Source organism: Amphiura filiformis, chromosome 8 (assembly GCF_039555335.1).
Source record: "Amphiura filiformis chromosome 8, Afil_fr2py, whole genome shotgun sequence".
Classification (NCBI taxonomy): Eukaryota; Metazoa; Echinodermata; class Ophiuroidea; order Amphilepidida; family Amphiuridae; genus Amphiura; species Amphiura filiformis.
In genome coordinates this window covers 67468780-67491077 of record NC_092635.1, presented here as the reverse complement: position 1 = coordinate 67491077, position 22298 = coordinate 67468780, and the positions used below count along the sequence as shown (strand labels likewise).

At 34.5% G+C, this 22298-nt stretch overlaps 1 protein-coding gene across 2 annotated transcripts in view; it reads right to left on the bottom strand.

Annotated features, from left to right (window-relative positions):
* The window catches only part of LOC140159378 (major facilitator superfamily domain-containing protein 6-like), a 117141-nt gene that overhangs the window by 13467 nt on the left and 81376 nt on the right, over window positions 1-22298 (bottom strand). For both annotated transcript variants that reach the window (XM_072182831.1, XM_072182832.1), the window contains exon 4: window positions 9364-9514. In XM_072182831.1, coding sequence (XP_072038932.1) covers window positions 9364-9514 — 151 coding nt within the window. The remainder of the gene's footprint in view (window positions 1-9363; window positions 9515-22298) is intronic.

The window sequence follows — 22298 nt, the reverse complement described above, 5'->3', positions numbered from 1 at the left end:
ATACTTTTCCCGGGAAAAGCTACCTTTTTGCAACATACCAAGTATGGTTTTGGTAGGAAAAAGGAGTACTTTTTTCCTAGGATAGACTTGCCTATTATAATCTTATTGCGAGATCGAAATTTATTGTGGAATGGGAATTTTGCGAGTTCGCCCAACCTTGTGGTGGGCGTAACGATGGCGTTACATAACTTATTAAAACGAATCAGAAATACACACGAAAACTAAACGAAACAGATACGGAAATTAATACTAATAGTGAAAAAAAGGACCACTATGTGATAAAACATCATTCTCCTTTAAGGAAGTCAGTTCCTAATTCCTGACATCACTCCTATACTGATGTAAATGACTACCAAATGTTTGATATAGATTTTTGTTTTCAATTTGCATATCGCCTCTTTACCGACTTGATCTGCTGGTTACAGTTGGTACGCATTTACGTCATGCTTCAAATTATTTCCATATTTTGTAAAATGGTCTGGATGTGTTTATGAGTTAAAGTCCATATCGCTAATGTCCATTATCTATCAAGATAGTTTGTTTATGGTTTAAAACTTTACCTAATATTGAGATAAATGGTTTGTATTGTCAAGAATATCAAAATGACATTTCTGCTCAAAAATATTTCATATTTTCCTTAATAGTTTAAAATATGAAAAACGTTTTTGTTGGGTATACAAATAATAAGACCATAAAACCCATCATATTCAGAGATGATAAATGCGAAAGGTAAATGATAAACACTGGAACAACCTTTCTTGCAAATGGCAAATGTTGCAAATGTGTCTTTTGCCCTGAAAATATTTGTTTCAGAACTTAAGAGCATATTGAAAGTAGTATAGTAGTGTATTACCGTATTCCTGGATCTTTTACAAATTGTTGTGAACTCGGCGCTTTTATTGAACTATTTGAGGATATCATTAGGAAATGTTATCCCGAGGATGTCAGCAAGTAACCAACTCAAGCTACATGTGGTAGCCCTTAGCTGAATTTGTAGTCAATAGCTAAGCGACAAGCGACTCATATTTTTGACCAATCGGTTCCCCAAACAAGTTAATGCGCACTCCTTATTGGTCAAAACTTAATCGCTTGTCGCTGGCCAACTGAGTATACATTCAGGTTAAGCTTGGAGAAATCTATCTTTTAATAAGTAAAGTGAAACATCAAGCGCAAACAGTTGAAGGCGTGTAAGCCCTGTATTATGCACTTCACTGGCTATCAACCTTAATGGATTTCTGCTTGATAAATTAACTCCTTAAATTCAGCATTGGGATATTTTCAACCGTAACAAATTTAAACTTGAGCATTTGTAATCATATTTTGACAAGAGTATTATGTAATCAGTATAATGTCTTTGATGACTCCAAAATGTAACAAGAATAATGCTTTTATCTTTTCATGCAGAAAATTGAAATGCGCACATTAGTATCAAACACTACTAAAACGACAAGCATTATTGGTGTTTTGGTTAACGGCGGGTACAGGGTTAATAGGCTGTAGATGAAAAATGACCCAGTGTATTGCAAAGACAGCTCGTCGACGTTGCGCAAGGTGTAAGCAGATTATCATTATTGGAAGTTATATTTTTACAAGATAAAACAGACTTGCACTTCACAAATTGCAATTCCTTTTGTCAAAGTAGAGAGCATGTGGCGTCTTTTCTATTGTATTTTTGATATTGGTTTTCATCATTATGATATACTGCTGGCTACCTTACTGGTTATAATAATAAGTTTAGATTTGATAAAATGGTATTGGCACTTTAATTCAATTGACTGCATATAATGTAAAACAATGAGCTATTTTATTGGACCACAAAATGTCTGCTAAAATGTACTGCTGAAGGTCATGAAAGTTTGTGCAAACAGAAATATTAAAAACACTACATGTTTAATGTATTGCTATTGCATTTAGCTGTATGTTGCTCTTTTATACCTGATAGCTCCAATGTTTGTATTATGCAAAACTGCTGCAATGACGCGAGGATTTATCATTCATTTTATGCAAAGTAAACCACATACCGATCGAAGCATATGTAAATCGTGAGTATTTATCAAAATAAAAATAGGTAAAAAACAACATTCGCGCCCTGGCCCGACCAAATTAATCGACCCGGTGATAACAGCTTTATGCAATGTCACATTGGTCTATTGCAATTGAAATCCATACACCCCTGTGGAAGACATGACCTTAATCTCCCACACAGGGAGACATGACCTTAATCTTCCACACAGGAAGATCCACGCATGACCTTAATCTTCCATACAGGAAGACATGACCTTAATCTTCCACACAGGAAGATCCACGCATGACCTTAATCTTCCATACAGGAAGACATGACCTTAATCTTTCACACAGGAAGATCCACGCATGACCTTAATCTTCCATACAGGAAGACATGACCTCAATCTTCCACATAGAAGGTTACTTGAATGGGTGACTCCACAGGGAGACATGACCTTAATCTTCCACACAGGAAGATCCACGCATGACCTTAATCTTCCATACAGGAAGACATGACCTTAATCTTCCACACAGGAAGATCCACGCATGACCTTAATCTTCCATACAGGAAGACATGACCTTAATCTTTCACACAGGAAGATCCACGCATGACCTTAATCTTCCATACAGGAAGACATGACCTCAATCTTCCACATAGAAGGTTACTTGAATGGGTGACTCCGTATTTGAAATCTAAAACATCCTATTTAGGAGATTAAGGTCGTGTCCTCCATAAGGGGTGTATGGATTTCAACTCAATCTTCCACACAGGAGGTTACTTGAATGGGTGACTCCGTATTTTGAATCTAAAACCTCCTATTTGGCAGATGAGATTAAGGTCGTGTCCTCCATAAGGGGTGTATGGATTTTAACTGAAATAGCCCATTTTATGTTCAAAGTGAATAAGAACTTCGTAATATTGAGCGAGTTAATATAGAAATAACCTGGTGGATGTATTGCAATATAAGTGCAAAAATCTTTGAACGAGGTTGAAATCAAGTCAAGAGTAACTATGATCTCACTTACTTATATCATGTATATAAGAAGCAACATGAGCTGTTATAGCTTAATGTTATATATTATTTCACGAGTACCTCCATGAATACCATGTAGCTACTTGCGTCAATTTATCCAGCTTCTTTCTTTCTCACCACGGTTTTACGCGTACACTAAACGTTACGCGAGTTCGGTTACTTCGCTATATAGGTTATACACCGCCAATTTCATATTGAATATTTTTAAACGGAACAAATAGTATTTTTTGTGTAGGATGCTTTTCAAATATATTTCAAAACGTACACAGTAAAAGCCACCAATACTACGAGGGGGTATCAAAAAGTCTTTGAAATCACCCAGAAATGAAGGTGCTATATCGATAGAATTTTGTCAGTGTAATCACTAGTCCTTATGTACATTATGGCGCAAAAATGATCTCACTGTGGCCGCATCGTCCGTTAGTGATGAACATCCACTTCTTGGATCATTATGTGATTCGATCAAGCAAAATCAGTCGGAACTCGGAATTATTGATTTTGAGATATAGCCACACTAAGGAAATATTTCCTTTTGTTTCCTGTTGTTTTGGAAACTCTAAAATAATTGCTGATATCTTTGGAACTGGTTGTTCAATTTCAATGGGTTTTTCTGCAAAATGCAGATTTGTAAATGCTTTTTTGCTATCCTATAAGAAACTGAAAATTTAATATTTCCGAGTTCCGACTGATTTTGCTTGATCGCATCACATTATGTGAGGGACATGTGGCCAGTTTGGAAATTCCTTTTCCAAAATGCAACAGTACCATATGACGGGCAATCATCACTGTAGACAGCCTTTATTTCATCATAGATTTTCTGGGCAATAAATGAAGTCCAAGTAAAGTGGGAAACGGTATTATGCAAATTCTCAATTGAACAAAAAATAAGCATCAATCAAAACATCTCTTCCTAACGAAATATTTTCAGCAGCTATTTAAAATGGCCTACAATAGTCTTTTGTTTTTCATGCATTGCTCATGTCTATATCAGTGGTTTGTGTTGAACCTAGACGCTGGCAAAGGCTATTTAAACTATTAACAGTATTAATATTCCTTTCCATATGAAATTTCCCATTAATTTTACGCTTCACTTGACCATTAGCAAAAATAGTTACTTAGTACTTGACAGCACGTAGATATTTTAACTACTGCACGTACCCTTAATGATCAGTGATAATAGTCGGCTTTTACAGGGATGGCGCTCTCTCATTTCCATGAGCTCCATAGCGCCATTAGGCGAACGTTTACGGTATTATTTCATGATAAGGTCTAGCCAGCCATGTTAAAACCATATATCAATAATATATGTTTTATAATGTTAATGTTCCTATTAAAGCTCCTTGTGATCACCAGAAGATAATACTTTTCCCGTGAAAACTCCTTTTTTCAACATACCAAGTATGGTTTTGGTAGGAAAAAGGAGTACTTTTTTTCCTGGGATAGACTTGCCTATTATAATCTTATTGCGAGATCGAAATTTATTGCGGAATGGGAATTTTGCGAGTTCGCCCAACCTTGTGGTGGGCGTAACGATGGCGTTACGTAACTTATTAAAACGAATCAGAAATACACACGAAAACTAAACGAAACAGATACGGAAATTAATACTAATAGTGAAAAAAAAGGACCACTATGTGATAAAACATCATTCTCCTTTAAGGAAGTCAGTTCCTAATTCCTGACATCACTCCTATACTGATGTAAATGACTACCAAATGTTTGATATAGATTTTGTTTTCAATTTGCATATCGCCTCTTTACCGACTTGATCTGTTGGTTACAGTCGGTACGCATTTACGTCATGCTTCAAATTATTTCCATATTTTGTAAAAGGGTCTGGATGTGTTTATGAGTTCGTGGATAATTTAAGTCCATATCGCTAATGTCCATTATCTATCAAGATATTTCGTTTATGGTTTTAAACTTTACCTAATATTGAAATAAATGGTTTGTATTGTCAAGAATATCAAAATGACATTTCTGTTCAAAAAAAAATTTCATATTTTCCTTAATAGTTTAAAATATGAAAACGTTTTTGTTGGGTATACAAATAATAAGACCATAAAACCCATCATATTCAGAGATGATATATGCGAAAGGTAAATGATAAACACTGGAACAACCTTTCTTGCAAATGGCAAATGTTGCAAATGTGTCTTTTGCCCTGAAAATATTTGTTTCAGAACTTAAGAGCATATTGAAAGTAGTATAGTAGTGTATTACCGTATTCCTGGATCTTTTACAAATTGTTGTGAACTCGGCGCTTTATTGAACTATTTGAGGATATCATTAGGAAATGTTATCCCGAGGATGTCAGCAAGTAACCAACTCAAGCTACAGGAGGTAGCCCTTATAGGTATAGTAACATGCCAAGTCAAGAGTAAAGCTGAATTTATAGTCAATAGCTAAGCGACAAGCGACTCATATTTTTGACCAATCGGTTCCCCAAACAAGTTAATGCGCACTCCTTATTGGTCAAAACTTAATCGCTTGTCGCTGGCCAACTGAGTATACATTCAGGTTAAGCTTGGAGAAATCTATCTTTTAATAAGTAAAGTGAAACATCAAGCGCAAACAGTTGAAGGCGTGTAAGCCCTGTATTATGCACTTCACTGGCTATCAACCTTAATGGATTTCTGCTTGATAAATTAACTCCTTAAATTCAGCATTGGGATATTTTCAACCGTAACAAATTTAAACTTGAGCATTTGTAATCATATTTTAACAAACGTATTATGTAATCATAATAATGTCTTTAATGACTCCAAAATGTAACAAGAATAATGCTTTTATCTTTTCATGCAGAAAATTGAAATGCGCACATTGGTAACAAACACCACTAAAACAACCAATTGGTGTGTTGGTTAATGGCGGGTGAAGGGTTAATAGGCTGTAGATGAGAAATGACCCAGTGTATTGCAAAGACAGCTCGTCGACGTTGCGCAAGGTGTAAGCAGATTATCATTATTGGAAGTTATATTTTTACAAGATAAAACAGACTTGCACTACACAAATTCTCGCTATTCGCAATAAGGGCGCCGCCAGCGGTTTGCGATGTAATCGTGATGTATCATGGGAAAATCGTGATGTATCATGGGAAAAGGTCGACATCCAAGTCCGCGCAATACGAATATTACCATGCTATTACATAGGAACACGTGACAATATTTTTTAGTTTGTCAATATAACGGTATTACATGCAAATCGATAGAGAAAAAATTAATTGTGCACATTTCAAATCACATTATTAAGTATTGAGTATCGCGTGTAACACCTTTATTTTGACAAACTAAAAAAATATTGTCACGTGTTCCTATGTAATAGCATGGTAATATTCGTATTGCGCGGACTTGGATGTCGACCTTTTCCCATGATACATCACGATTACATCGCAAAACCTGCTGGCGGCGCCCTTATTGCGAATAGCGAGAATTCCTTTTGTCAAAGTAGAGAGCATGTGGCGTCTTTTCTATTGTATTTTTGATATTGGTTTTCATCATTATGATATACTGCTGGCTACCTTACTGGTTATAATAATAAGTTTAGATTTGATAAAATGGTATTGGCACTTTAATTCAATTGACTGCATATAATGTAAAACAATGAGCTATTTTATTGGACCACAAAATGTCTGCTAAAATGTACTGCTGAAGGTCATGAAAGTTTGTGCAAACAGAAATATTAAAAACACTACATGTTTAATGTATTGCTACTGCATTTAGCTGTATGTTGCTCTTTTATACCTGATAGCTCCAATGTTTGTATTATGCAAAACTGCTGCAATGACGCGATGATTCATCATTCATTTTATGCAAAGTAAACCACATACCGATCGAAGCATATGTAAATCGTGAGTATTTATCAAAATAAAAATAGGTAAAAACAACATTCGCGCCCTGGCCCGACCAAATTAATCGACCCGGTGATAACAGCTTTATGCAATGTCACATTGGTCTATTGCAATTGAAATCCATACACCCCTGTGGAAGACATGACCTTAATCTCCCACACAGGAGACATGACCTTAATCTTCCACACAGGAAGATCCACGCATGACCTTAATCTTCCATACAGGAAGACATGACCTCAATCTTCCACATAGAAGGTTACTTGAATGGGTGACTCCGTATTTGAAATCTAAAACATCCTATTTAGGAGATTAAGGTCGTGTCCTCCATAAGGGGTGTATGGATTTCAACTCAATCTTCCACACAGGAGGTTACTTGAATGGGTGACTCCGTATTTTGAATCTAAAACCTCCTATTTGGGAGATGAGATTAAGGTCGTATCCTCCATAAGGGGTGTATGGATTTTAACTGCAATAGCCCATTTTATGTTCAAAGTGAATAAGTACTTCGTAATATTGAGCGAGTTAATATAGTAATAACCTGGTGGATGTATTGCAATATAAGTGCAAAAATCTTTGAACGAGGCTGAAATCAAGTCAAGAGTCTCTACTATGATCTCACTTACTTATATCATGTATATAAGAAGCAACATGAGCTGTTATAGCTTAATGTTATATATTATTTCGCGAGTACCTCCATGAATACCATGTAGCTACTTGCGTCAATTTATCCAGCTTCTTTCTTTCTCACCACGGTTTTACGCGTACACTAAACGTTACGCGAGTTCGGTTATTTCGCTATATAGGTTATACACCGCCAATGTCATATTGAATATTTTTTAACGGAACAAACAGTATTTTTTGTGCAGGATGCTTTTCAAATATATTTCAAAACTTACACCGTAAAAACCACCAATACTACGAGAGGGTATCGAAAAGTCTTTAAAATCACCCAGAAATGAAGGTGCTATATCGATAGAATTTTGTCAGTGTAATCATTGGTCCTTATGTACATTATGGCGCAAAAATGATCTCACTGTGGCCGCATCGTCCGTAAGTGATGTACATCCACTTCTTGGATCATATGTGAGGGACATATGGCCAGTTTGGAAATTCCTTTTCAAAAAGCAACAGTGCCATATGATGGACAATCATCATTGTAGACAGCCTTTATTTCAGCATAGATTTTCTGGGCAATGAATGCAGTCCAAGTAAAGTGGGAAACGGCATTATGCAAATTCTTAATTGAAAAAAAAAGCATCAATCAAAACATCTCTTCCTAACGATATATTTTCAGCATTAAAAAGCAGCTATTTAAAATGGCCTACAATAGTGGTTTGTGTTGAACCTACATGCCGGCAAAGGCTATTTAAACTATTAACAGTATTAATATTCCTTTTCATATGAAATTTCCCATTAATTTTACGCTTCACTTGACCATTAGCAAAAATATATACTTAGTACTTGACATCACGTAGATATTAGCTTGGTTAAAGTTACATTCTGCGACACTGAATTATAAAAATCAAATCACTGTGTTTTGTACTATATTTAACCTGTCACCTTGCTGAAATCTATATTCAGAATATTTCCCGTGTCACATCATACAAATAAGCAGTAGATGTATTTTTAAGAGAACTAATTTGCAGAAGGCTATTGTATAATATTTGTCACGAATGCACTCTTGCTGTTTACGCTATAGCGCTTATACCCTTGATTTGAATTGCAAATTGTACGCAAACTTGGCAAATATATGTAAACTTGAGACATGAATGGCTATATAATTTCATTCATTCTTAGGTAATAACATACGGATGGTATCATCATGTCTTCTTTTGAGGTCTTTTGTAGGTATTTATTTCAATATTTGAGCAATGTGTTGGAGAGCGACTATGTAGGAAAGAAATGGATTTTATAAGCTACTAGAAAAGGAGTTATTTTCGTTGCCAGTAAATAAAAAAAATAGTGTTTTGAAAGCACCAGGGAGTTTTAACCAATAGACAATGACAAATTCTGTATCTTTTAACACATAATGAATAGGAACTTGATTTTGTGGTGTGAGCCCTTAACACTTGCTCCTTGACATGACGCCGATAACTATTGGCAAGGACGGATCCAGGATTTGATATTACCAGGGAGCTAAAATTCTAAAATTAGCTTATTTCCCGAGAGGCGTGTCCTTCCCCGGATCCCCTTATTCTTTTATAATGCGCTATTCTATTTGAAATATGTAATACCTTGTGGTAAATTTAAGAAACATCTTTCACAGAGAGAATGTTGTTCAAATGAAATTGTCTAGGTTAATTATTTTAAACCCCATACCCCTCTGTATATGGCTCTACTTGTGTCCTGCACAACTAGATTGAGTATATCAAATGGAAGTTGCTCTCTTGTCTTCTATTTGAAAGCCATATGGAAGACTTAAAGTAAATTTTCCATAGGGGAATGTAGATTTTAAATGAAAGAGCCGAATCTTACCTAGTGCAACAATATGCCAGAAGAGAAAGCTTGTGCTGAGCCCTGAGGCAATGCCCGTCCACACCGCTGCTAAAAAGTACGAACCGTAGGTCGTGCTGAAGATGACTTTACACAAAACTCGCCACTCAAACATGTGATTCTTCTCTTTACACTGGATATTATGGAAAAAGAGAAAAAAATGCAGATTTGGTTAATGAAGGATAAAAAAGTAAGTAAAACCAAAATATACTGCCTTCAATACTATGCCCAAGCAAAACAGACATACTGATTATTTCAAAATGATGGACAAATACTATGCTTACTTTGCATTGACTTTTACATGTATACCATTTGAAATAACTGGTTTCAATTGGGCTATTCCAGATATTAATGGCACCCCTCTAAAGAAGACATGTAAGTTTGAATCATAAAATTTTGGGAATTCCCAGACCAAAATTTCCCCCCCCCCCCCAAAAAAAATGGGAATTCCCATTTTGACAATAAAATTATTAAAAAATTGGGAATTCCCAGTGTCCTTAAAGAAGACAGGCAAATATTTGCCAAAGGTTTTGGGAATTCCCAAGCCTAAAATAAAAATGTGTCTTTTATTTGGGAATGTCTTCTTTAGAACAATGACCATTTTTTTTTGGTGAAAAATTGTGGGTGCCTTTAATTTCTGGAATAGCCCATTGAGTGTGAGGGATTTAAAATTGGTGTGTTTCAGATGACGTTACGTAGATACTAACTGCGTGGTTAGGTGAAAACTCAATGTCGGAAGTAATATCAGTTGTGCCTTTTGTTCGTCACGGTGGTAGTATAAATTATAAAAATATTCCTATTGCTACTTACTATTACTAAAAATAATTTCAAACAAATATTTGGGGCAAGTTGAAATGTTGGCAACCCAGTTTTAAGCCACAGCAACAGGTCCTAAATGGGGTAATATGCAGATGGAAGACGTAAAGTGTGAGCCCTAATCTTGTGTTATCAAGCAGTTTATACAAGCAGCAATAACCACGTCTGTTTCAAATTCGTTTGACATACTGATCACGAACTCGGAAAACAACAATCTCGGTAACATCACATGACCTATAAATAATACTAGAAATACCTGATTCTTAAAAATATAAAAATAAATATTTCCTTGAAACTTATGTGTAGAATATAGAACTAGGGCATACCATAACACGGCTGTTACTGTCACTTTATATTTTGATACCAATGTATTGTATACCAAAGTAAATTGACAAAATACAAGATAAAAACATTTATTTTGCATTCGCTTCGGAAACATGGGGTACAATTACCCGATTATGTTAAAGGAATGTGATGTTTTTAATTAATTAGGTCGGTTGAAGTGAGTGAAACATTACAAGACGATAAAAATGAAGTAAAAATAAAAGCATACTACAAAACTGGTTTACTTTTGAGTTATCAGTTTAATAGTAGACTATCAGGGGAACAAACATAAAAAACTTTCTTTCAACACAATCGTTATCCCAAAAAAGCATACCCAACAAGTACGATTCTTATGAATACCCACTTCCACTACCAACTTACGATGAAATAAACAGGTTTATAATATAAATAACAAACCTGTTGATTATGGTCTTTGACTATTAAATCGAAATATTGCGGGTTTCCTTGAATTATAGTATCTGACTTTACAGGAGTCACTCTTTGAAAGGGCAATAATAGCTAACATGAAGACCTGAGCGCAACAAGACCGTAAGTCCACTTGGCCCCTCAACATGTATACACTAAAGCTGCGTATAGTTTCTTATAGTTTAATAATGTTTAATACATGTTTAGGGGCCAAAAGAGATCTTTCACAACCTGTCATGAGGTTTTGACCCTGGAACATGTATGACACATTATCAAACCCTAAGAAACTATACGTAACTTTAGTGTATACATTTTGAGGGGCCAAGTGGACTTACGGTCTTCTTGCGCTCAGGTCTTCATATTAGATATCGATAGTTAATAGTTTTTGCTAGAGGTGTAAAAACCCACCATCACTAGGATACACAGCATGCTCATCCATCAGGGTACAGTTCTTTAACCCCAAAACATTTGTACATTCATTGAATGACCTTTGAAAATTTGGGTACAAAAGCTCATACTCTGCAACTTGAGGTCAAAGTTTGCACTATGCGTGTTTAATTGAGGTTATTGAACTATGCCATTGGGATGAGGCAACTGTGGTCCATAGTGCCACTATGCAGGTGCGGAAAAGGTTTGCTTCTTAGCATTGTTAACGTTTGGTACCAGAAAATCAACCGAAGACAAGTACAACATTGGCATTGTTATAATATAACAATTTACTAAATTACATCCTGATTTATCAACAAGAACTATGCTTTCGGAAATCTATATCAATAAACCGATATCTTACTTAGTAAGATTTACCCTAAGGTAATGTATGCTATTTTCCACTGAGTAATATGTACGAGACAGGTTAAAATATGATAGCCCCTATAAATAACACCTTTGGTTACATGTTAAGTGGGAAAGCATTAGCTCGATGAAGCGATCACATGTATAAATCACAGGGTTTACGTTTAGCGATATACTTGCTTACATGGTATGACGATGATGATGCAAATGAATAAATGATATTTAATGAATGCTAATGTCTCGAAAATTATACTATATCCCGGGGTACCATATCTGTTAAAAGTTTCTCGTGTTATATCTCACTTCATCTCACTTTTAATTAATGAACTGTTATCAAATTAAGGCATTTACTCACAGGAAGCTGGTATATGTAGGAACTAGTAACAAAATAGCTTTACTTGCAAACATCAACAGGGTCCTTTACAAGTTGTTTTTATAATTATTTGTCATGGAAACAATGACGAGATGGAGTATGATGGTAAGCGTTTGATTTCTGTAAAGGTGGCTTATGTTTCAAAACCCGTGAACATTGGTGCCAATGCTGACGGGTTTTGAAGCATAAGCCACCTTTGGCTGACTTTAAGGGGGCTGTATCACGGTCGTTTAGTAGCTTTCGTCCATTTTGCAGCCATTGTCTGACATTACGTATGTCAAAAGGAAACACTTTCTCAATGTGAAGTATACCTCCATGTAACATTATGGGTACGCATTACGCATCTCAAATGTTACAAATTACGTGCCTTTGTCTGAAACTGACAGCAGGTTGTTTTGGAAGCACATAAGTGGAAAGATGATCACTCAAGGGTATACGAGGTATTGTTGGTCGAAGCAGCCAAAAAAGCTCAATCTACAAATCATGTACTTTGAAAACGTGCTTAATTTATTGTTGTTGATGAGTTATGTACGTTTTACAAAAGTGTTGTTGTTTCAGCCCTCTTTACAACATAACTCAAGAACCACAGGACCTACAAAAGTATATCTGTAATATTTGAATTCTTATACACGCTCGCTATGAATTGAGCAATGCAATGTTTGCTAAAGCTCACTACCATTCGCAAGATGCTGTGAACTACATGTTTTTTGCTGCTTCGACCAACAATACATCGTATACCCTTAATGTCAAACCTCTAAAAATAAGCGCATTTACGTGGACTTCGACAATCTCGACCATTACTGTGGTCAGACAAACATTAAAATGGCACATTCAAATCAATCAACCTATACATCAACTAAGTGGGCATGCATTCTATACCTGACCCGTTTTGATTAATTCATTACAGATGACTGATTCAAGCCTCCAAATAAGTGGAGAGGGATATTTTAATTAAAATCTTCATCCCTACGGATACCAAATATTAGATATTTATCCCAAATGTTTACTGTAGCATACAAACGATTAATTCATCCATGCCATGCAACTTATTTGTGATCGCTAACATTATTTGATGGTGTCCAGGGGTAATGCAGGTGATTCAGCAGGATGATCTTCATGATAATTTTGACCCCACATTGATTTGAACCAATCCATATTTTGTGCGGGTTAAATCTTGCATGTGAATATACATGAGGGTCGTTGACGACGTTATATCTATCTTTAGTTTTGAGTGCACATTGACTACCAAATACCTTGTCAAATCGCACGAGATACGCGAACTCACGCTTTTTAACAGTATAAACATTTCCGGACCAAATATAGACCAATTGTTACGCTGGTGGTTTTAACAGCAAATCTGACGTCGCTCCAAGTGAACTAATTCCCTGCCAACTGGTGTGGCTAAAGTCCATATTACCGTGCTATTTCGGATGTGTTTTCTAACATATTCTCTAAGGGGTAACTACTTTGCACTAAAATGAAATTCCTTTGCGCACAATACATAATGTAAACAACGAAGCTTTTAACACTTTATGATGTTCCCTTTTACATAAACGTACCACCACATTAATGATCATAATGTACATTTCTATTTCATTTTAAACAAAACAAAATTAGCATCGATCCACAAAGCTGTCACAGATCACGTTTTTGGCTGGAAGCAGTTTAATCTTTTACTTCGTAACCGCAATCTTATACATATACGTCATATTTACATTCTGGGAAATATTATTTTAAATACTTTTGAATTGAAATAAAAACTTCCTTGTGGCTAAGTTTGTGACAATTATGTCAAATTATCAGGAAGCCTTATTAACCAACACATTTGATCTAGTTTTTAGTATTTTGTATATCCCTAAAAGTAATAAATTATGAATGAAAAGATTGGAGTGCGTTAAAACCCTTGGTGGTTTAGCATGTATTAATGGAAGTGTTATGGGTTGATAGTTATCGGGCTTGTTTCGTTATGATTTCCATAGATCAATTGTGACAACCGTTCATACCCATTTACAAGGCAGTAAAACGCCCTGTATAAAATACAGGTTATTCATTTTTAACTTGGCTTGTAATATTTGAAAACTTGGCCTCATTGTATAATTAGCAATTGTTGATTTAAATTAATGGAGAGATAATTTTGCCTATGTTTGATGTAGAACAGCTTGTTTAAAACAAAGTAAGTCCTAGAAAATATCGAATATTTATAAGGGTAATCATATTTCATTTTGCAGTCACTTATTGAGATTTTTTGACACACGACAGTGTAAAATGTGCATGAAGGTCGTATTCATCGGTACCTCTAGCTGGCGTGACATCTATCTCATTTTGATAGTCAAACACCAATCAATAATCCTATTGTTGAAGAGGATAATTCATTCATTCATTCATTCGTAATAAGCTTCTACCTCAGATGGCTATAGAGTTTTTAATAACTCTGGTCTTTGTTTGCTTTGGCTAAATCCTGTTACAGTGGTGGGTTACCAGGCATTGTATATGGTATAGGTATGTATAACCAACAATTAACAATGAGAGAACTTTTTTGAACCTCGTTGACTAGGGGATGATTTGAAATGACCGTCAATTATGACTGTTTGATATTTATTGCCAGCAATGTGAAAAAAGCTACCATTTCGTTGAAGGAGCAAAGTTCAACAAACCATAACCCCGCTTCTGGATATCGTTTGAAGTCAAATAAAATACTTTAAAGCTTATGATGTATATTTTCTAAACACGAAGTAAAACAAAATTGACCGGGGTAGGAATTTACGGCTCATTCGCCGTGTACGGTCACATATACATAATTATGTCCAAGATGAAATGTATATGGAGCAAGCCGTTCGAATTGTTTCACGGAAAATTACTTTCTAATTTATACTTTTGTTGCCTGTTGATGGCCTTTGGAATGAAGATACAATTCACAGAACTGAATAATTCTCATTTAATTGATTTAACATTTAATTTTATACAATGTTATTTTTACTCAAACATTATTAGCATAATGAATAGTTGACGTTGTCGATGAAAGAAAAATTCAAAAATATATTATTTGTATTATCTTGGTAAAGCTTAACATTTCTTTAAAACTAAAGACTATTGAGCAAAATCAAATCAAAACAATTGATTGATATTTTAAATGTACTAAGTGAACTAACTATTTATCGAGCACTACTTACATCAAAGTTTACGGACAGTCAACGATATCAATGGGCTATTCCATTTTAAATCCACACTACCCCTGTGGAAGATTTAGCTAAAGTCTGCCACAGAGGGAGTACGAGTTTCGAATAAAATAGAAAATATGGTATCTTTCATTTGAAATACTCACTCCAGCTGTGGAAGATAATGGTAAAGCCGTAATACAGAGGGAGTATGAGTTTCAAAATGATTAACCCTCACCAATTACATTAGAAAGACATACTCCCCCTATGCAACCTATTTCCAGAATCTTCCACAGGGGTTGTGTAGATTTCAGCTGGAATAGCCCAATAAAATCTGTTGTAATGATTCCCAACATGTCTCTTCTTAATTTACACAAGATTCCTCAAACAGGAATGGTACACTCATTCAATAAATAATAAATAATCGTATGTTTTAACCACACTTTTGTCATGTATTTCGTATATTTGTAAAAATACATGTTGCTATAAAATTAACGTTATTTTCTGGAGAGTAGCGACGTATATTAAACATTATAGGTTGTTGTACTTCTGTGTTTGCGCTTCACTTCCTGAACCCTTCCACTGCTGAAAAGGTTCATGAACGTTGTGGTACACTGATGTCCTTTGGTATAAAGACTCTTAAACGCACCAATGACGCTTCACTGTGTTCATTAACATGCTAATGGTATAATTTATGTGCATCATATAAATATAGACTTTACTATCTTGATACCGATATATTACAAAATATTAACCAAGGGCATCAAGCCAACAAAAGCGTTTAAAATAGTTGGACAAGTCACGAAAGTAAACAAAATGTGATGCCCTGAATCGTCAAAAATTTCGGACGCTTGCAAGACAGTATCATAAATTTATAGACTTAACTTAACTGTAACATAGAAAAACAAAAACCGCTTTAATATTATGCATCCACAAAGGGATCAGCTGTGATCGCAAGCCTGAAGGCGCTTCTATAAACATCCAGATGTGATTGAAGATTACAGCACTTTGTATTATCTATGCAAGACATTGTCGCCAGACTCTAATAACAGCAATAAATACGGCGATATCAACAAGTTTGACTATCCAAATTGATAACGGTCTTATATCTATATATGTTTGTAAACATTACGCTATCTTGTTTCTTAAATTGACTACAGTACATACCAGAAATGATGATGTGGATCTTAACAGCAATAATGACTTGAATCTCTTGCATTTTACACTTTTTGGCCAAATTTATGAAAGGTATTTCCAGAATTAAAGGTGAATGGCTAGATTTATCACATTATGTTTCGTACCTCACATTGAAGCCGGTACAAAATTAACTTGATTCTTAAGTTTTTAGTTGAATTGAACTAGCGGTTTTGATATTAGAAGCAAGGACATTATGGGTGGTAATTACCATGGGGGACGAGGGTATAACGGTTTTATTCATGACATCTAAACTGGGATTATGAGAAATATATGAGCTTTCTTCTGATGCCAGTATCTCTACTTTGTTAGTATAAAGTAGGGATATGCAGCAGTCGATCTGGTGACTCATGCAAGGTGTCAAAGTTAGTGCTCTTTGTGAGTAATCATGGTAATACAACAATTAAGAATTCGTCAGCAAAGTGTTTCTCATCCACCATTGTTCACATCGAACACGCTACATACATTTTTGAAAACAATTGCTATTTCTAACGTTGTTCCCTTAATTCGCACCTTGCTCACAGGTCAAGGAGGTTATGATGTGGTTTTTACCCTTTTACATTATCCCTGTGACTAAAAGAATGCTTTTAGCTATCGTCATTCAGTTTACATCAAAGATTTTCAAAGTATGTATTTATAACGATATTTTAAATTAATCGTCGAATATCAAGAATTTCGAAGCCACAAAACCATCTAAGTGTATTATACTAATTTACGGTAGGTCATGAGTTTCATAAAAGCAAGTAAAACCCAATATATTTAGTTTTTCTTTTGCAGATTGTTTACTAACAGAATACGACGGAAACATGTTTGTAAACATTTTCTTTTCACAAACAATGACAAAATACAAATCATTAGAATTTAACTAGGTCACTCGAATTAGTAAATTCTCAGTATTACAAAATGGACTAATGTATCAAGTTGTCCACTGGAAATTTATAGGTTGGTTTATGCTTTAAAGTATACCACTGTTTAATGACATGTTCAGGACATAAAGGAACTTCCTAACGTAAATCACGTGCAAGCTACAATTCCGTTTGGCAAGTTATAAAATGTATGTAATTTTTCTGGTGTCCTAAATGAAAGTATTTTCCGTGAAATTTCACGTAAATGCACTCATTAATATGCCTTTAGGAAAACAATAAAAACAATACTCCTCCTAACAATTACTACTACTAAAATAATTACAAACAATATTTGGTGTAAGTAGAAATGTTTGCAACCCTGTTTTGAACAATAGTAACTGTTCCTATATGGGGTAACGTGCAGGTGGATTATAGAGTGAAGTGTAAGCCCTAAATCTCGAACAGCATTGTATCAAGCAGTTACAAGTAGCATTAACTAAGTCTGTTTCAAATTCGTTCCACATACTGATCACGAAACCTGAAAACAAAAACCTCGGCAACATCACATGCCTATAAATACTACTAGAAATGGATGATTTACTCAAATATTTCCTTGAAAAGTTTGACTAAAATACAGAACTAGGGCATACCATCACACGGAAACATAAGGTAAAAGTACCGGATAATAAATAAGTTTCTTCTTCTTTAATTAATTAGGTCGGGTGAAATAAGTTACACATTGCATGGAGACAAAAAAAAAATATAAAAGCGTACTATAAATATAAAAACGTACATACAGCTTCACTGGTTACCCATTCGTCAAAGGATTCAATTCAAAATTCTTCTGCTCACATGGAAATCCCTACATGGACTTGCACCTTCTTATATATACCAACTTATTACGCCGTATGTGCCAACACGGATTCTGAGATAGTCAGATAAACTTCTTCGTTCAACACAAAAACCTTTTCCTCGTATGGTGATAGAGCGTTCTCTTCATGTGCACCAAAACTTTGGAACAATCTCCCTATGGACATTCTTTGTTGTGTATCACTTTAAATTTATAAAAACCGTTTAAAAACATTTTTGTTCCAATCTGTTTATGATATTTAATGTGCTTTAAGTTACTTTTCCATATGCTTTTTGATTTCATATAATGTTCCAATTCAAAGTGTATTTTTGCTAAATATGCTTCTTGTCGGTTTCAGGTATTGTTCATGTTTATATTTTCTTATGTCATTTTTGTTTTGTATAGCGCCTCGGATTAGGCTACCTAGATTGATGGCGCTTTATAAATGCTTTAAAGTTAAGTTAAGTTACTTGTGAATTACGTATATGGTAAAGTATCAGGGGAAAACATTTTTTTCTCTACCATCGTTATCCGTGAAAAGCATACCCATACCCTTCTACCAACTTCTGATGAAAGAATATAGGTCTTAAAATAATAATAATAATAATAATAATAATAATAATAATAATAATAATAATAATAATAATAATAATAATAATAATAATAATAATAATAATAATAATACTATTTTAACAATGAGTTAAATACTGATTAAGGCCTTTGACTAATAAATTGAAATATTGCGGCTTTTTTTTAATTATCTGTATTTAAAGATTACAAAAGTCACTCTTTGTACGGGCAAAATAGCTAATATCAGATATCGCGGATGTCGATAGCTAATGTTTTAGCTAGAGTCTAAAAAAACACCTATATATCTGCAAAACGAGTTTGCTGCTTGGCATTGTTAGCCTCTGGTACCAGAAAATAAACCGAAGATAAAGAGAACATTATCAGGGAGCTTTAGACGTGTTGTAACAATTTATTCAATCACATCCTGAACTCTCAATAAGAACCATGCTTTCAGAATATCTGATATCAATAAAACCGATACCTTACATTATTAGGCTTTTACCCTAAAGCCCAAGGTAATGTATGCTACATTAGACTGGGTACTATGTGCGCGAGAGACAGTCTAAGATATCATGGAACCTATAAATAACACCTTTGGTTACATGTTAAGTGGGAAAGCATTAGCTCAATGAAGCGATAACAGGTATAAATCACAGGGTTTACGTTTAGCGTTATATTTGCTTACATGGTATAATGACGATGATATTGATGATGATAATTAAATGATATCTACTGAATGCTAATGTCTCCAAATACCATATATATTTAGTTAGTGTTAGGAGTTTCTAGTCTTAAAATTACTTCATCTTTTGGCTAATGAATTATTATTAAATTAAGGCATACACTTACAGGAAGCTGGTATGTGTAAGATGAAACGAGTAACAAAATACATTTTGCTTGCAAACATCAACTATGAAAGTTTTACAAGTTGTTTTTATAATTAAAATACTTGTTATGAAAAGGATAACGAGAGTATGATGGTAAGCTTTTGGTTTCTACAAAGGTTCTTATGTTTTCAAAACCCATGAACTTTGGTAGTGTAGTTGTCCTTCATTTTACGGCAATTTTGTTACATTGGGCTATTCCAGAAATTAAAGGCAGTCCCTAAAGAAGACATGGGATTCCCAAAATTTTACACCATTTTATGCTCTGGGAATTCCTCCAAAAATGGTTATTATTTTCACAACCCTAAATAGACCATGGGACAAGGCTTGCTAAGTGCTTCAGAAAGTAGTTTTCGTTCTCCCTTTCTGGGTAGAGGATGGTTTATACATGAAAATATAGCTATTATATCACTGATCAATAATATAACATTTCCCACTTTCAAAAGTTGCACGTTACTGTGTAATTTAGGAGTTATTTGGGGTTAAAAATGTGTTTTTCGTGATTTTTTTCCATTTTTGCCCAAAAATGTCAAATATTAAAATAGCTGTAACTTTCAAAATAAATTGAGTAGAAATTTCATTTCTATTGTAGATTACATATTACATGGATGTCTAACACTGGTGAATAAAATGTCACAGCACAACTCTAAAATATAAAAAAAAATGGCAAAAACCATATTTTTTGTGCTATTTCAGCCATTTTGAGCTAAAAATGTAATTTTGCATGGGAAAAAATAAATATAAATTCTATTGATTTAAAAAATATGTCATTATGTCAACCTAGTTATTCGGAACAAAAAAGTTAATGATGGTGAATGTCTGTGACCTATAGTTTTTGATCTATGGCCCTTTCAAATTCATATATGGACTAAAATAGCATGTTTTTGTTCAATATTTCCAATATTACGCCAAAAATGGTCCTTTATGGCCATTTTAACCAACTTGTTAGTTTTTGGAAAGTGGGAACTTCACTTAATAATATGAACATGTAATCGTACTTTAATGTTAAGCTATTTCAAGATCCACTAGTATGCCCACTACCGTGGTAGCAGCAATTTTATCTACTTTCAATGCAGTAAAATGATGACTAAAATGATTTTGCTGCATTGAAAGTAGTAAAATTGGCGATATAATTGCTTCTGCCATGGAAACCGAGCTACCAGTGGATCTACAACTAGCTTAAAATGAAAGTACTATAATATATCCATAATATATGTGAAGTTCCCACTTTCCAAACACTGAAAATTTTGTTAAAATTACAAAAAAGTACCATTTTCAGCCTAATATTGGAAAAATTGACAAAAACATGCTATTTTAGTCCATATGTGAATTTGAAAGGGCCATAGATCAAAAACTATAGGTCACAGATATTCACCATCATTAACTTTTTTGTTCAGAATAACTAGGTTGATATAATGACATATTTTTTAAATCAAGAAAATATATATTTATTTTTTTTTCCCATGCAAAATTACATTTTAGGTCAAAATGGCCAAAATAGCACAAAAAATATGGTTTTTGCCATTTTTTTATATTTTAGAGTTGTGCTATTAAATTTTTATTCACCAGTGTTGGAAATACATATGACATGTAACATCTACAATAGAAATGAAATTTCTACCAATTTATTTTTAAAGTTACAGCTATTTTAATATTTGACATTTTGGGCAAAATGGAAAAAATCATGAAAACACATTTTAACCCCAAATAACTCCTAAATGAGTAAAGTAAAACGTGGGAACTTTTTGGATATTAATTCAGACATATATTTACTCTTGATTTGTTATGTTTTTATGTTCTGCCCAAGAGTGGACTACGGAAGTGAAAGATAAATGCCCATGTCCCATAGTCTAAAAGAAGACATGGGAATTCCCAAGAAAAAGACACCTTTTTATCTTAGGCTTGGGAATTCCCAAATCTTTTGGCAAAAATTTGCCTGTCTTCTTTAGGGACACAGGGAATTTATAGTACAAACTTATATGTCTTCATGGGGGGGGGGGATGCGAGTAGCATTAATTTCTGGAATAGCCCATTACGTCCCGTTCACGTCGGCTCCAAGGAAAGCATTTTCTCAAAGTGAAGTATACTCCCAGTATTCCACATCATGGATACTCGTTACATCTCAAGTGTTACAAATTGTGTGCCTTTGTCTGAAACTGACAGCAGGTGTTTTTGGAAGCACATAAGTGGAAATATGACCACTTAATGTAAAACCTCTAAAAAATTGTGCATTTACCGCATCGAAGCTTCCTCTTCACGTGGACTTCGACAATTTCGACCAGTTGTGTCATATAAACATAAAAATGGCACATTCAAATCAATCAATTTATATTCAACTAAGTGAGCATGCTTTCTACGTGACCTGTTTTTATGAATTCGTTGAAGCTGATTTGAGCCTGGTATCCAAATGGGTGGAGAATGAATATTTTAATTAAAATCTTCATCCCTACGGATATATCCCATATTATTAGATGTTTATCCCAAATGTTCAATATACCATACATGCTATGCCATGCAAGTTGCTTTTGGTCGCTTGACGTTGTCCAGGTGTAAAACAGGTGATTCAGCAGAAGTATCGACATGATATTTCTAAGTCCATATTGATTTGAACCGATCCACGTTTGCGTGGGTTAAGACTTGCGTGCGAATCTACACGTGCGTCGCTTTAGTTTTGGAGTGCACATTGTA